Here is a 17,345-nt window from a genome sequence, read left to right as displayed (position 1 = left end):
AAATACGTAATAGCACTACAGAGTCAAGAAACACGTAATCTAATGGAAAGGAATTTTTTGGTGAATTCTGAAAGCCAAGGCATTTCCCTAGGCATTATATTTCCAATGATATACTAATATTCAATGTCATTCATTACAAAAATATTTTAACGAACATTAGTCTTGTGAGAATGGGTAACTTACGGGTAAACCAGTAGTAAATTTGGTACTCTGTTAGAAACACCAATGATAATAAAATGTATAGTTACCAGGAATACAATACAAGCATCTTGAATCTAGAAAACAAACACTGTTTATCTAATGATTGTCCAGAGCATCATTTTGACATGAATACTTAAGAGTACAAACACAATGTACACCTAAACTGTGGTCACTTAGGTCACCAAATGTTCACTTATCATGGTTACCTAGTCTCAAATGCCATAGACGTACAGTAGTTGAAAATTACAAAGATGCTTATTTAATTGTTTTATCACTTGTGAAAGGATAACAAACTACACAATGAAACATGCTGTTGTGCTTAGGGTTTAAAGTGACAGTGTTGCCATACCTGTAACTTGGTTATTGTTGAAGGCTCTGTAGTTTCAGATCCTGAAAGCAAAAAAAATAGTAAGGAATTATTTTCTAATTTTCAAAGTTCATAACTGTAAATCAGGAGCACTAAATCCTACTCATATGAAGATCTGAATTAATCTTACGGTGAAGAAGATGAACTCCAACAAAACACAGTCTAGAGAAGTATTGAATCAGAAGTCAACTGTGTTGAGCCAAATAAATGTTTGTATCAGTGGTGACAACTGAAACTAATCTATGTGTGTAGTATTCAAATATTTATACAAGGGAAGTAAAACCTTTTCACAGGTCATAAGTGAAAAATGCTACATTTAAATAAGAACATTGTCCAACATTGATCTAGGAAATGTTTTGACTACGACCAGTATGTTGCAAGTTTCAAGTTTTTCTAAACCTACTGATCAACTACTATACATTATTGTCAGTTATTTAAAAGGGTGTGTGGAGGGAAAGTGAAGTGTGGACTACACACAGTTCATTCTTTATGAAACTTCATCTTTGGAAATATGTTAGAAGAGGCTGTGATGCTTATGTGACAAAAGCAGTGTTATAAGAAACTTTGTTCTACCACTTTATGGACTTAAGAAATAACGACTCAGTTGGGTAAACTTTTTTAATATGTTTTGTTTGGGTGTTTTAGCAAAAAAACACAACTATACAATGAGTTACATGCAGGAAATCAAACCCTGAATTTTAGAGTTGAAAGTCTGTAGATCCATTGAAGGACTCTATAACATGATTATTCCGATTGAGGGAAGTATTACCACATTTATCAAGTCCTGTAAATGAGATGTGTATAATGCTTAGTTGCACATTTGAATTAATAAAAATGCTTGTTGACATTGGACAATATCAGCAATGAAAATATTGTTGCAGTTATTGGTACCATGAATAAATAGAGAAACAATTATGTTTCATGTTATAATCATCATTGTACACAACAAATTATTATTGTTTCAACAAGAAGTAACTTAATGTATGCATGGACTCATATATTATGATAAAAAAATGTTTTCTGTACAGATAAATATGTAGACCCAATTCAATTTACCTATTGTTGTTAAACTGAATGTCGACATGGTTGGATTATATACAACTTGGTCAGCCACCTCCTAGAATTAAAAAAAGACAATTTTTATGTAACAATGAGAATTGGTTAAACAAATAATCTTACTGATATATGAGACTTGAGACTGGAACAGAATTTTGTTATAAAGTAAAATGCAATGTTCTATAACCTAACACCTTTCTTCTTGTTACAGTACAAAATAATTCTAAGAAATAAAACTGCACTTAAGGACCAAATAAGAAAAATTGAATTTTTTCTGAGATGAAAACATTTTTTCATCTTGTATTTCCATGTGCTTCCATTCATTCTATGTCTTCACAAGAAATCAAAAAGACCTGGAAATAATGGAATCTAAAAAAAATTGGTGCTTGACTTGGTTATTAATCAAGAAATAATGGAAGAAAGATAATTTGCAAAGGATGGGCTTAAACGTTTACCACAAATTTTGTGAAATATTAGTCCTAACCGGACTACAACACAATAACCAAGTACCTTCCTCTGATAACTATATATATTATTTATAAGAAAATAGCCAAAGTAGGGACATAATCTCATATGCTCAGCTTTCAAGTACCGGAGAAAAGTTTTTACATCTATTCACTTCAAAATTCTTAAAACCAGAATGTTATTTACATTAAAGCAAAAAATATTAAATTTAATTAGAATAATAATATTTACTTAACCTCCTCATCATTAAAGTCAGTATCCCAGCCATCACTTTCCCACTCTTCTGACGCATCCACTGAAAAATGAAGATATATTATGAATAAGTTGTATGTAAATATTAACTTTCAACAATTCTGTTGCATTACATGATTACATAACATGTATTAAGTAACACACCCACACACACACAGAAACTTCTAAATGTTTATTACAAGACTGTCATAATTTTCAAATTATTTGTTTGTTGTTGGTTGTTTGTTTTTCTTTGTATTTCATTTTCTTTCATGAAAATTACACATACACATGTTTATTATGTGTTATTAAGTTCCATTTTATGCTTACCATGAGTGTTATTACGTCCTGTTTCATTTCTGGTCTCTTGGATTTTCAAACCACCCAAAAGTCTGGTGAAAAAAAAAGTCAGTCATTAAGAATGTTATTCCAATACTTTGAAAAATTAAAATAATGTAATTAGTGCCTATTGTTGAATGTTATTTTGAGAAGGCAGAATGATAGAACGTAATTAGTTCTAATTGTTGAATATTATTTCAAAAGGCAAAATAATAAGAGCTGATCAATGTTAATCCTTTAATATTTGTTAACTGTTGCTATTTTTCAACTGAAAGCTAGAATGATTAACATTTTTTACCCTCTTAATTTTCAAACTCAGCGTTGATATTAATTTGACGTATTATGAATATTGTGTTAGAACTAACATTTTTTATTTAATACACTCTTTTAACATTACTGGTAGTTAATAAATAAAATTAGCCATCAACTCAATATACATCTTGGGGTAAACAACATGAAGTTAAATGCATAAATGTTAACAAGACAAAAATAATTTCGTCTCTTCCATACATATAGCGTATAGTAGGCCTAATAAACAAGGCTTATTCCAAATCTAGATAAACAAAAAATCTACCCTGTTGCTTCATAACACACTATACTTATATTCATGATTTATTAACTAATGGCCATTTATTTACCTTTTCGTACTTGAAGATTGGTTTTTGCATTCATTTACACACTTCGAGAGTTGCCTGAAAACAGATAAGAATGCGCGAGAGTTCTCATATGTACTTAATAGAATACCAGAAAAGAAACAAACTCAAACTGCGGGAATGTTACAATAATTGTTCTATTAGTTTATGTTAATATTGCACATGTGTGCATTAAGCTGGGGTGAAGAAAGAAAGTTATCTTAAATGTTGGTCCTCCTTTCTAGGATATTAGCACGATCCAAGAAATACCTCTATATTCTCTTGGTATTCTCATTGGTATTTTTTATCTCAAGGATCTAGAGGGCCTACACAATTTTGTTGTACAGAATAATTCATCTAACATGTACCAAGTAAGAAAACTTTACACTTTGTCCCAACATAAACACTTCATATTTTATTTTAGCCTAAAGATGTAGTACATTTTGATTTGAGGAACCTCATTAATGATGTCAGTGAAAACAACAAAATATCCATAAGTTTCTAACACCTTAATTTACTTTTCGGTTAGTTCTTACAATCATATACTTAATTTTAAGGTTTGTTTTGCACCAGTAATAACTGACTCATTCTTCCAGTAATAACATAACACATTCTTGACGACGAGAGACCCACTTTAAATTAAAATGTATTTCAGAACATCTGGTATGGGTTTTAACACTTTTACTAATAAAGCAGAGAACAACGTTTCGACCTTCCTAGGTCATACCAGTCGCTTCGCTTCTTCTTTGTGGGTATTTGGGTATGTTTAATTTTTACATACCCAGGAGGGTCAGGTGCACAAAACCTCTTCCTCCATTCCTAACTTTCATGTCGGCTACTAGTAAGAATTTGTTGTTGTGTAGACTTTGGGCCAGAGTATTCCACAGTACTCCGGGCCTTTTCAGAGCGATGTCCATGTATTGTCTTCATTTGCCCTTCTTTATCCTTTTTTTTTTACATTTCTCTTCCATTTTTATCTTTTTTCAATATTTCTATTCTTGTTTTTGTTTTTTACTTATATATATATATATATATATTTCCCTTTTTTCCACATGTATTTAGTGGTCATCGTTCGCTTCGCTTCTTCTTTGTAGGTATATGGGTATGTTAATTTTTGAACACCCAGGAGGGTCAGGTGCACGAGACCTCTTCCTCCTCATACCAGTCGCTCTGTGTTTGTTTGTTTTTTGAATTTTGCGCAAAGCTACTCAAGGGCTATCTGCGCTAACCGTTCCTAATTTAGCAGTTCAAGACTAGAGGGAAGGTAGTTAGTCATCATTACCCACCGCCAACTCTTGGACTACTCTTTTACCAACGAATAGTGGGACTGACCGTCACATTATAATGCCCCCACGATTGAAAGGGCGAACATGTTTGTTTGGTGCGACGGGGATTTGAACCCACGACCCTTACATTACGAGTTGAACGTCTTAACCCACCTGACCATGCCGGGGCTTGAATACACTGTTCCACTAATAACATTACTTACTGCTCCACTACTAATATAACTCAATGCTCCACTAATAATATGATTATTATACAGTAATAATATAACTCACTGTTCCAGTAACATTGGTTATTTTTTATTAATTGTTCTGAAAAAATCCAATCAAACAAGACTGTTCTTATTGAATAACAATATATTTCAATAAATATTAATAACAAAAATACAACAATGTAGGCTGTATATCTAGTCACTGAAAGCACACACCAATATAATGTACTAACCGTTGTAGGTATCTTTTCATGGTACTCCATTCAATGACGCTATTCATCGAGGAAGTCATGGTGACAGGAACTTAACAACCAAGTCACAATCGTGTATTTCAAGACATTGTTACTTAAAGTGGGATTCTCGTCATCGCCAAGTTATAACCGAAGTGGTCTATTAGTGAACTTACATACGGTCACCCAAACCGCTTTCAAAATGCTAATTTCCCTCGCTTGTGGATTAATTAATTTACTTTTTTTCCCATCGTAAGTTTCTCGTCTTCAAGAATTTTTTCCCTGTCGCTTAACGATAGGTTACATAAAGTGTAGCTGGTGTTTCGAAAACAGTTACTGTTTGTCACATACAACTTGATGATTAAATATTATTGAATTAATTATACATTTCCTGATAGCATCTCGAGGGGTAAAACTTTATACGCACGTGAGGCTCTATCAGAGAAGTAACAATACACACGGTGCTACTTGGCGTATTTTGGCTCGATTGCTCAAATTTTTTGACACCTTTAAGAAAGGAATCTCACGACGTAAATAAACCATTAAAAAAAGTCAAAATTTTTAAGTGGATAAAACCAGATTTACTGAAGAAATGTATACAACTTTATGGCAACATGTGTGGCCATCATAGAGTAAGTTATAACGTAAAGCTAGTGAATTATTAATTAATTTTTAAACCCATTGTCTTTCGGTTGATTATCTAGCTGTATTATCACGGAGAGGGAAATGCTTTTCTGTCATACAGCTTCACAGACTCAAGTACTTTGGCAGAGTTATCTCTACTTTTTTAGTTGCCACTTAACGTCTGCGTCTTTTTGACGACTAACAGTAGTAGCCTACTTTACGTTAAAGGGAAGCTACTTTTCTCACCTGATCTGCTAAAGAGCACGAGTAACATATGGAATGTGTCTACCTGTTAAGCAGTGATGAAGTTTTGGTTGTGTATAGGGCATAAGGTTTTTATAAACTTATGCCTACAACGTCACTCAGTGTGAGAACATGACCACTAGAACACCATTCGATTTGTAAACACGACTACAACAACCTGAAAGATAAGGTGGGTAGAAGGGGGATCATAATTCGTACGGTGGCACGTGATAGAAATCAACTCAGTACTGTGCTCTGATATTCACCAAATATATGAATATTCTAACTGATTTTTGTTGTTTGGCCAACCTTAAGGCATGTATATTTCTTTTCAGTCTCACTTAGCCACGCCCTGGTGAAAATTATAGCCTATAGGATCAAGGAAATATATTTTATTTTTCCAAAATAGCTTGATTACAACAAAGACATAAAAAGTTTCTGTGCTTTGACTGTTTCCAAAAGATTAATGACCATTAGCGCACCGATTGTGGGCTGTAATAAAAGACCTGCCAGGGTAATTAATAATCCCGTTTGACACAACTTAGCGGACCAGATAAAACGGGGCGGGGCGTTTATTTAATAAGCCAAAAGATATAGTAAAATAAATTACTGGGGCCCAAAATGACTAAAACGTCGAAGTTATAGATGTAGATTACAATAACGTGTATACTGGTACTGGTTTCTTTTTTTTTTTTTTTCTATGAGCGGTGCGAAGACAAACAACATTTTAAAAAAACAAACTGGTATTAATATCCCAGCTTTCAAACAGTGCTACAATTACTGAAAATTAAATCGTGAGAACAGAGAACGTTGTTTTCAAACAGTGCAACAGTTACCGGAAATATCAACCATGAAAACATTTTATTTATTGTTTCGCACAAATCTACACAATGGGCTGTCTGCACCTTGCCCATTATGGGTATCGAAACCCAGTTTTTAGTCCTAAGTTTTCAGATTTGCCGTTGAGTTATTAAAAATAATGGAACTTTCATAAAATACGTTGTACGTTGTACGAAATATATTTTACTTTGTTTATCAAAGAAAAATAGGACATAATATGTTTGTCTTAAACTAAAAACCATACATTACTAATGAATAGCAGTAAGATACGAACTTGTTTTCATCGGATGAAAAAACCTACGCCACTTTCTTCTTTAAGTTTCTTATTATCAGTTGTATGTCATAATTATTTTGAAGGAAGGAATAAACCACACTAACCTTCGCCGTTTAATTCTCAGATCTGAGAACCACGTTATCAGTTTTTCTTCCGTTATTTCCTGGACAAGATGCAAAATATACTGAGTGAGAAATTAATAAACGACGTACCTGAAATATTCATTAACGTATAGTGAAACTGAGCTAAAACAGATGATAAATTATGGCATATAAAGTGTTTAAATCTATTTATAATCTTACAGAGACTTCTTCCAAATACAAAGAAATCCAATCATTGTTAAGCACGATCTCTTAAGATTAATTATAGGCAAAGAACTACATTTTTTTTAGATTAGATATTAATTACCATATAATTCTTATCCTACTCTTCGACTTCTATTGTTATAAATAAACAAAAAACGTGTCTGTGTTTTTTTATAACAAAGCCACATCGAGCTATCTACTGTGTCCACTGAGGTGAATCGAGCACCCGATTTTACTGTTGTAAATCAGAAGCCTTACCTGCATCCCCCATTGACACTAGCACCGCTAAAAACCGGGTTTCGACACCCGTGATGGGCAAAGCACAGATAGCTCATGGTGTTACTTTTGTGTTTAATTCTAAACAAACAAAAAACCGAAGCCTTACCGGTGTTCCACCAGGGGACAATCAAGAAAAGATGCTATGAACTTCCGACAAAGGCCGTTTGCTTGAAAAACGGTATCTCAAACAAACACAAAACACTCATGTAATGAGTCTGAATAAGATGTATTTTCGAAATCATGGAAAATAGTTATAAGTTTCATCCAACCGAGGAGATCTTAGGGATTAGCTTGCTAAATAGTGGAATCGAAGTTCCCTGATGTATTATAAGAGTGAAAGTCAAATACCACTATTCAATCTGTCAAGAGTAGCGGAAGAGTTAGCGGTGTGTGGTGTTGATTAATTTATTACCATCCCTTTAGGTTTTCGCTCCAAAATTTACCCAAAACCAAACATTGAAAAAAAAAAAAAATCTAATTGTCTGAAAGCGACATCTGTTGGACAATGTGAAAGCTTTTTATTTTACGATTGTACTAGTTTCTGGCCTTCTGTTCTACTCTGTGGTATTTAAACTTTTCAAACGGTCCTTCATAAGTCCTTGGACATTTATTGTAAACGATACTGCATGACAATTAACTGAAAATCCGGACAGTGGGTGATGCAACTGTACTAATGTGATAATTACGTGACTGCTTCTACATTTTTTTACAAGAGCTCGAAATACACCTCACGGACACCTCAAAGTACACAAATAACATAACAGATTTTGCTTCATTAATTGTTATTAACCACAATAGGCTGTCTATGCTCTATCCACCGCAGGTATAGAAACCAAACTTCAGGAGTGTAAGCTGTAATTTGAATCATAATTGAATCACCAGAGGGCAAAAATTTTACGTATTAATACTAATAGTGGATTATAATTCTTATCTTAATTTTCATGTGTCATGTTGATGAGCGTGGATTTTTAAATACGTGAAACTTTTCACTTACACATTTTTTATTAAATTAAACGTATTATTCTCATTAATTTTAATGTAATTACATAAAAACTTAGATAAGTTATAATTACTTTTGAATTTTAAATGAAAATTAGTAATTACATTATTATATATTTGTTTCCGACCTCGGCTAGATCAGTGGTATGTCTAAGAACTGATAACACTAACACTTGAGATTCGATAGCCGCAGTGGGCGTCTGTCATTGTGTAGCTTTGTACTCAACAGAAAAACAAACATTTATTTTCGAAATTCTTCAAAAGCTTCACTGGGGATACTTGTGCTAGCCACCCATAGTTTTGAACTGATTGACTCGAGAAAAGGCAGCTTGTGACACCACCTACTTCCACCTCTTGGGCTACTCTACCAGCCACTTGTATAGGTTATTCAAAATATGGAGCGAGTTTTTAACGCAACGGGACCGGATCCACGAATCTTAGGATTTACAATCCGTCATGCTAACCATTTTGTCATGCCCAGTTTTACTGAAATAGTGATAATTAAATCAGACTTATTTTTGGGTCTATAAAATAAACAAATAAATATTGTTAAGGCCCGCTTTAAAACTATTCACGATTTTATTTCATTTTGTTTTTTTAACAGAACTAAAAATATAGACCAAAACTCAATTATTTTTCTGAATAAGTTATATTAAAAACGATTCAGTAACCAGCTTTTCGAAAGCTAATTGCCCCCCGCTAGTACAGCGGTATGTCTACGGATTTACAAACGCTCAAATCAGGGGTTCAATTCCCCTCGGTGGGCTCAGCAGATAGCCCGATGTGGCCTTGCTATAAGAAAAATCACACGAAAGTTAATTACCAAACAAATGGCATAACATACACAATTAAAACAAGAGGAAACTCTTGATAGTTGCGGCTATACTTGGATCTCAAACCGGTCAAGAGATGAAGCTACGAGCTAATAACTGTTTGTTTTGTTTTGAATTTCGCACAAAGCTACTCAAGGGCTATCTGTGCTAGCCGTCCCTAATTTAGCAGTGTAAGACTAGAGGGAAGGCAGCTAGTCATCACCACCCACCGCCAACTCTTGGGCTACTCTTTACCAACGAATAGTGGGATTGACCGTCACATTATACACCCCCACGGGTGGGAGGGCGAGCATGTTTAGCGCGACGCGGGCGCGAACCCGCGACCCTCGGATTACGAGTCGCACGCCTTACCCGCTAGGCCATGCACGAGCTAATAACTCGGAGTTATGCTACGAGCCTTTATGCTGCGGCTGAAAATCATTAGTTCAGACACAATTATCTGTTAATTTTTTTTAGCAAACTTTTACAAACTTATGAAACCATCTGGCGATAAAAGTATAATTTAAAATCTGCTTTAAATTATTAATAGTTTCAGTATGCATTTCTTAAAGTATTTTTTAACTGAACTCACCAGAAGAGCGGGTCCGTCGATGTCTCGATTTTGAAAAGAAGTGACGCAGTCGTCTAACCCTTCCTGGACGAGAAAACACATTTTAGTTTAGAATATTATCTAATGAAAAAACGTCTCTCGACGATACATACACGTTCTTAAATAAATTTATTTTAAGCAAAAGCTATGAACAGAACTCGTCTATTTTAAGGCCTTGGATTAGATAACACAATTAGAGTTCATGTATCGTTTCAATCTGACAGCTTTGATAAAATATTACACGGGCCTTTGTTTTCCACCTTATTTCATCTTATCCGTACAATGAACTAAATAATTATAATAATTATAAGACATTAGTATTAGACCTATTATATTTCTAGCACAACATTCTTTATCCAGTTACTTGGGATTCTTCAAGAAAAGGTGTGTGTAATAATATTTTCAATGCATTATAACAACCACATTCACTACTGAGGGGCCCGGCATGGCCTAGCGCGTAAGGCGTGCGACTCGTAATCCGAGGGTCGCGGGTTCGCGCCCCCGTCGCGCTAAACATGCTCGCCCTCCCAGCCGTGGGGGTGTATAATGCAATCCCACTATTCGTTGGTAAAAGAGTAGCCCAAGAGTTGGCGGTGGGTGGTGATGACTAGCTGCCTTCCCTCTAGTCTTACACTGCTAAATTAGGGACGGCTAGCACAGATAGCCCTCGAGTAGCTTTGTGCGAAATTCCAAAACAAACAAACAATCACTACTGAGGACGCATTTCGCTCAATACAAGAGTTCATCAAGACGTCCGGAGCACAATATATGCGACCCGACATGGCCAGGTGGTTAAGGCACTCGACTGAAGGCCGCGGGTTCGAATCTCCGTCACACCAAACATGCTCGCACTTTCACCCGTGAGGGTGTCATAATGTGACAGTCAATTCCACTATTCGTTGGTAAAAGAGCAGCCCAAGAGTTGGCGGTGGTTGGTGATGACTAGCTGCCTTCCCTCTAGTCTTACATTGCTAAATTAGGGACGGCTAGCTCAGGTAGCCCTCGTGTAGCTTTGCGCGAAATTCAAACCAAACCTCTCCAAATTTTGACTGCAGGCCAGACGAAAAGGCAGAGAGCTGACAGAGCTCGCTTTTCTTGCAGCTAATGTTAATCATATGCGGGAGAGCTGACTGTCACTTCTATAACGAATATCCACAGAGTAACAATATTTTTGGTGTTAACTAATAGTGAGAAAAATAATGGACGTGATATTTACATCTCAAGATAAAGATATGCCTAAACTATTTTTTGAAAACCGTACAAAACGACATTTATAAAACACATTTTTACGGACAATAAGCTGTTAGTTAAGATTTATAAGATAGTACATGCTAGCATAATTCAAGTAACACACGACAGGTGTGATTAGCTGTGTTAGTGCTACTATTATTCGTTTAAAATAATAAAACAGCTGCCGTATTTCATGACGTGCAAGATAATCTATAAAACGGCACTGGATTTTTTTAGCACATTAAGTGTATTTCTTTGAGGTTCGTTATATAGGACGACCCCTATCGTGAAGCAAGTCTGAGATGTTACTTTTATAAAGAAATTCTTAGAAGTTATTTTTAAACTGTGCTAACCTGCCCTCTGGAGTAATCAATATCAGTACAAGTGTGATTTTTATGTTCTTCATTACAGATAACTTAATGTTGCATAATTTGAGTCCCTAACATATAATAAACACCGTTTAAAAGTTTCGTCACACCTGAACTTCTTTCATGTTACCAAAAATACTAATCCGTAAGATATGGTGATGTACCAGAAAGCATGTTTACAAAAGTTAGTTACGTTACAAATGTTTGTTGGTTTTTTTAATTTCGCGCAAAGCTACACGAGGGCTTTCTGCGCTAGTCGTCCCTAATTTAGCAATGTATGACTAAAGGGGTGGAAGTTAGTTATCACCACCCACCGCCAACTCTTGAGCTACTCTTTTACTAACGAATAGTAGGATTGACCGTCACATTATTACGCCTTCACGGCTGAAAGGGCGAGCATTTTTTTGTGAGACTGGGATTCGAACCCGCGACCCTCAGATAATGACCATGCTGGGTCCTTGTTTATAAAAATAACTGATCATTCATAGTGTATCTCAGAACGGCTGGTATGGGTATTAATACTTTTACTGATAATGAGAGAACAACGTTCGACCTTCCTAGGTCAGCTTCAAGTAAAGAAAGAGAGAGTGTTTGAATGTGACCGTTGATGGACACATGTCTTAGGGACGAAAGTATAAACGGCTACCGGATTGTAGGGGCGTTGCAGATGGATGTTAGGTTATTAATTAGTATACACTGCTGGCCAAAATCTTAAGGCCAATGAATATAAAAAATATATGCGTTTTGCGTTGTTAGACTCAACCACTGAGAGCTTCGAAAGGTGAAAATAAGAAAAGTGAAAATAACAGTAAGCTTTTTTAGCATTTAATAGGGAAAATGTGAACACTTAAATTAGCCTAATCACGTAACGAAATTTAGTCATTTGTGTTCAAGCATTAGCATTGTCAACATCTTGCACTGACATCCCCTGTGTTACATTGGGTAAAAACATAGCAAAGGCTAAAAAGTTGACAGAGTTTGAACGTGGCAGAATTGTTGAGCTGCAAAAGCAAGGTCTCTCTCAACGTGCCGTATCTGGTGAGATTGGGCGAAGTAAAACTGCTGTTGCAAATTTCTTAAAAGACCCTGAAGGATACGGAACGAGAGTTTCAAGTGGTTGGCCTAAGAAAATTTCGCCGGCGTTGAGCAGGAGGATTCGACGGGTTGTCCGGCAAGATACCAGCCGATCGCCGAATCAAATTAAGGCTCTTACGAACGCAGAATGCAGCTCAAGAACAATAAGACGGCATCTACGAGAGAAAGGCTTTAAAAATCGTAAACGTCTTCAAAGGCCACATTACGAAACAGCTCGTTTAAACTTTGCTGAGAAGCATCAAACATGGGACGTAGAAAAGTGAGCGAAGATTTTGTTCTCTGATGAGAAAAAGCTTAGCCTGTATGATCCTAATGGCTTCCAACGTTACTGGCACGATAAGGATATCCCACGGAAGATATTTTCTACACGACACAGCAGAGGAGGTTCCATTATGATCTGGAATGCTTCTCCTTCTGTGGAATAATGGAACTTCAGGTTATACAGTGGCGTCAAATAGCAGCTGGCTACATTGGCATGTTGGAGAGAGCATCTTTATTGACTTAAGGCTTTCTCTTGGAACGTGAGATAAATAACTTGTAATTATGAATAATCAACACAAATGATACAATTACAAATATGTTGTTGTACTCCAGTCGGTAGCACTATTAACGCACTTACTTGAAACTACTAATAAAAAAACAATTAAATACGTTGCCAACTTTAGGGGTTCTTATCGGAGCGCCATTTATGAACTTGACGAGGGATAAAATTAGGCATTGTTGTAAAAATAGAAATTATTGTTTTGTACACTAGCAAATAGGGCAGCCATAAACGTAAGTGGTCGGCTAGATACTAAACTATCTTTCTGTCTCTGAACTGATTTTCACCAAACCTGATACATACACTTATACTCCACCCCCCTTAGAAGTAACATGGTGGATGAGTTGTTCAGACATGACACTTTCCGAACCTGTATGTATGTGTGTATATACTTTCCCTATCCTGCGTCCGTTTATGAATGACAAAATTCTGGGCAGTTGTCATCAAACCCAGCATGTAGTCTTAGGTCCCCCAGAAATATCTCAAATAATTTGAAATTACGAAAATTACTCTTTGAAGAGGTGGAATTGGAAATATTCTTGTTGTTTGTCAAGTTTAATCGTAAGTTTTCTCTATTTGTGCTTGTCTGTTGGAAAGTCTATGAAACTGAGAAAACACAGGAAAAACTCTTTATAATCTACTCTAGACTCTATAATTTCGAAATGAAATAAAGGGAAGGCAACATGTTAACACCACTACCTGCCAACTCTTACAATTTAGTAACATTTTTTCTTATCGGTAACAATTCGCAATATAAATTCTGGCATGCTACTACCAGGGCCGCGCTCAAGGGTAAATATTATCTTACAGTGTAATTACAATCTTGTACAAAATTTTAAAAACTTATTGCTATTTTACACAAAAGAAGATTTACTAGTGATTTAACTTATAGAAGTGAATGTAACTACACCAGCAAGGAGAGAAAAAAAAGAAACCTAAGTCCATCTGTTAGACAATCTAAACAGCGAATCTAGGCGAGGTCCGATAACAAAGGTTCTTTAATTTCTTACGGTTTAGGCACGAATGTTTTCCGTAGGCGAATAACATGACACGATTACAACCAGGAATGCTTTATGTATCTGTCTACTAAATGTTTTTCTTTTCCTCGCCGTCTACCTGGCTATCGATCATAAACTACAACACACTATATAAATCCTTGACAAGCTCGTGCTTTATAGACGAGTGAGTTCCAAATTGTTGTCTCTGAAAACCTTGAGAAACTTCTTACCGACTTTAACAAACCAGTTTAGTATTTAAAAAATGTTTAACCTTAGTGTCTGATTGTGAAAACTTACGAGTGGAAATTATGTTGCATGCTTACACGAGAGAATACGACCGCAGTGTTGGTTTAGGTTTGTTTTTTTCTCTCCAGGCTATAAATAACAAGGTAAAAGTATACGCCAACGAGACTTTTAAAGCCAACGTTATCGAATTAATAGCAATAGAGGAAAAGAATGTATACTTCTTTAAATATTTGCTACACTTTAGGAATGTATGAAAATTATTAGATAACTACAATTTTTGTCACAAGAGGACACTACTAAAGTTCAGCTTGTCATCTTTACTTTTGTTACAACATAAAAAAATACTAATTTCATGTAAGAATATCAGACTCAGAACGGGATTTTAATATAGGGTTAAGCCTATCATTTTATACCTAAACATCACACCGTTCATTTACGTAATACATATATGAAGTACTGTATACACTTCACAGTTTCTTTACTTGTGACGTCATTCTGTTTCTAAAATCAATTTTCATTCAGTTTAACAATAGTTTTCGGTTTCGTTTGTTGTTGTTTTTTATTTCGCGAAAAGCTAAAAGAGAGATGCCTGCACTAGCCGTCCCTAATTTAGCAGTGTAAGACTAGAGGGAAGGCAGCGAGTCATCACCAACCATAATCAATTCTTCGGCTAGTCTTTTACCAACGAATAGTGAAATTGACCGCAATATTATAACACCTTTGCGACTGAAAGAGCGACCATATTTGATGAGATGGGTTTTCGAGCTTGCGAAATTTTTGCATTTCTAGGTTGTTGCGATAGGGGCACTACGCCGCGAAGTTTCGGTTTAAACTAACGAGACGTTACGTCCCATATATAAAAGCTATTCTGTTTATAAACTCATAGCAGTAATAACAACAAAACATTTTCTTCGTTGACCTTCTAGACAAGTTATATCTATTTTGTGTAATTTACTCAAGATCAAACTAACTATTAGGGTCTTGTCTTACTTGAAGTAGTTCCAGGTTATTGTCGATGTACAAGGAAATTACTGTACTAGTGCTTCACACATACACCAAATAGTTTACATTAAGGTTAAAGGTTACTATATATTATACAAAGCATATTTTTATAAACATGTTTAATAGTAAACAAAAAGAAACACAACAAGAAACTAATACATACAAATAAAATGGTAAAACCTATATATGCTATTCTAAAAAAACGGTTAACGATTTTTGTTGTTGTTGTTTGTTAACTTGGTAGTTTTGTTACTAAGACAACATTGTTTATTGTTCATTTGGTAGTTTATTATCAAGATAATTAGTTATTTATTGTTAACTTGTTTATAGATAAACAAACAAGTTCTATATTAAAACATATATGTTTTGTTGCTAAAATATATCACAACAATTACATACTGATATTGCGTTTATGGAAATTTATAGCACAGTTTTAACACTGTTAAATGAATAGATTTCGGATACAGTTTTTGTAATAAATTATTTCACTGATGCTACACAAATCACAAGTCGACCTATGTTAGTGATAAATGTACCTTTCACTGGTGAATGGCTCGGCATGGCCAAGCATGTTAAGGCGTGCGACTCGTAATCTGAGGGTCACGGGTTCGCATCCCCGTAGCGCCAAACATGCTCGCCCTTTCAGCCGTTGGGGCGTTATAATGTGACGACCAAGAGTTGGCGGTGGGTAGTGATGACTAGCTGCCTTCCCTCTAGTCTTACACTGCTAAATTAGGGACGGTTAGCACAGATAGCCCTCGAGTAGCTTTGTGCGAAATTAGACAAAAAACAAAACAAACACTGGTGAATTGTTACAACTTAGAAGTCTATTGCACTGATACCTCCTATTTGTTAAAAACTTAACACACTTTTTTGAAACACAGATTAATAAATTATCAACTAGTGTTTCTTTTGTACTCAGAACGGCTGATATGGGTATTAACACTTATACTGATAAGCGAAGAGCAACGTTTCGACCTTCCTAGGTCATCTACAGGTTAAGAAAAGGTTCTTAACATAAAGATGCTCTAGGAAGGTCGAAACGTTGCTCTCTGCTTATCAGTATAAGTGTTAATGCCCATACCAGCTGTTCTGAGATGCATTTGTATTTCAAGTTGGTTTCTTGTCATCAAAAATTACTTCACCATGGTGCTTCCTCTGTTTTCTATCAACTTAAGTAAATACCAGAAACACAAAGACAAGTGACATGATTTCATCGTTTTTGTTTATTTTAAATAAATAAGAGTTCTTTTCGCCTCTAAAATAAAAATTGGTAGGTTTCAACTCCATTTCCCTTTCTTTCGTTGAACATTGTGGAGAATACATGTATTTAACACCACCAGATAACGCTTCCTTGCAATAGAATTTGACTTTCAAGTTCCATTGTTTTAGTAAAGTACGTAATAATGTCCTCAAAACAGCAAGTGGTCTTGACTTGAAAAGACCATGATTCTTATAAACTAAGTGACTTTAACTCCATATGATCATAGTAAAGCAATGGATTCTGAACTCTAAATGAAATCTATCCATTACAAAATGTGACTTTGACACCATAGCACCATAATTGCACTAAAGCAAGTGCTCTTGACTCCGAAATGATCCGATGCTAAAAAAAAAGTGGCTTTAACCTCCGAATAGCATTTATCCATATAAAATACGAACCTGACCCCAGAGCATAACAACTCTATTAAAGTTGGTGACCTTGATCCCAAAATAGCATATTTACTTACAAAAAGTAAGTGACGATGACCTCCTAAAAAGCATAATTCTAGCCACGTATGTGGTTTAAATTCATTTAAATTCAATAAAGTATTGGGTACATTAGTGAAATCTACTTGACTTTTATTTACCATAGTTAATGTA

At 35.3% G+C, this 17,345-nt stretch overlaps 1 protein-coding gene across 4 annotated transcripts in view; it reads right to left on the bottom strand.

Moving 5' to 3' along the window:
* The window catches only part of LOC143257355 (uncharacterized), a 46,245-nt gene that overhangs the window by 12,460 nt on the left and 16,440 nt on the right, over positions 1-17,345 (bottom strand). The window contains exons 2-8 of one of the 4 annotated variants that reach the window (XM_076515897.1): positions 9,985-10,047; positions 7,102-7,160; positions 3,298-3,351; positions 2,651-2,712; positions 2,326-2,384; positions 1,625-1,685; positions 551-591 (exon numbers count right to left, since the gene is read on the bottom strand). In XM_076515897.1, the coding sequence (XP_076372012.1) occupies positions 551-591; positions 1,625-1,685; positions 2,326-2,384; positions 2,651-2,712; positions 3,298-3,351; positions 7,102-7,160; positions 9,985-10,047 (399 nt within the window). The remainder of the gene's footprint in view (positions 1-550; positions 592-1,624; positions 1,686-2,325; positions 2,385-2,650; positions 2,713-3,297; positions 3,352-7,101; positions 7,161-9,984; positions 10,048-17,345) is intronic. The other 3 variants (XM_076515898.1, XM_076515899.1, XM_076515900.1) reach the window with 3 other exon arrangements.

The sequence above is a fragment of the Tachypleus tridentatus genome, chromosome 7, assembly GCF_004210375.1.
Source record: "Tachypleus tridentatus isolate NWPU-2018 chromosome 7, ASM421037v1, whole genome shotgun sequence".
Lineage (NCBI taxonomy): Eukaryota > Metazoa > Arthropoda > Merostomata > Xiphosura > Limulidae > Tachypleus > Tachypleus tridentatus.
The sequence above is the reverse complement of the archived record's forward strand: the minus strand, read 5'-3'. Positions and strand labels throughout refer to the sequence as shown.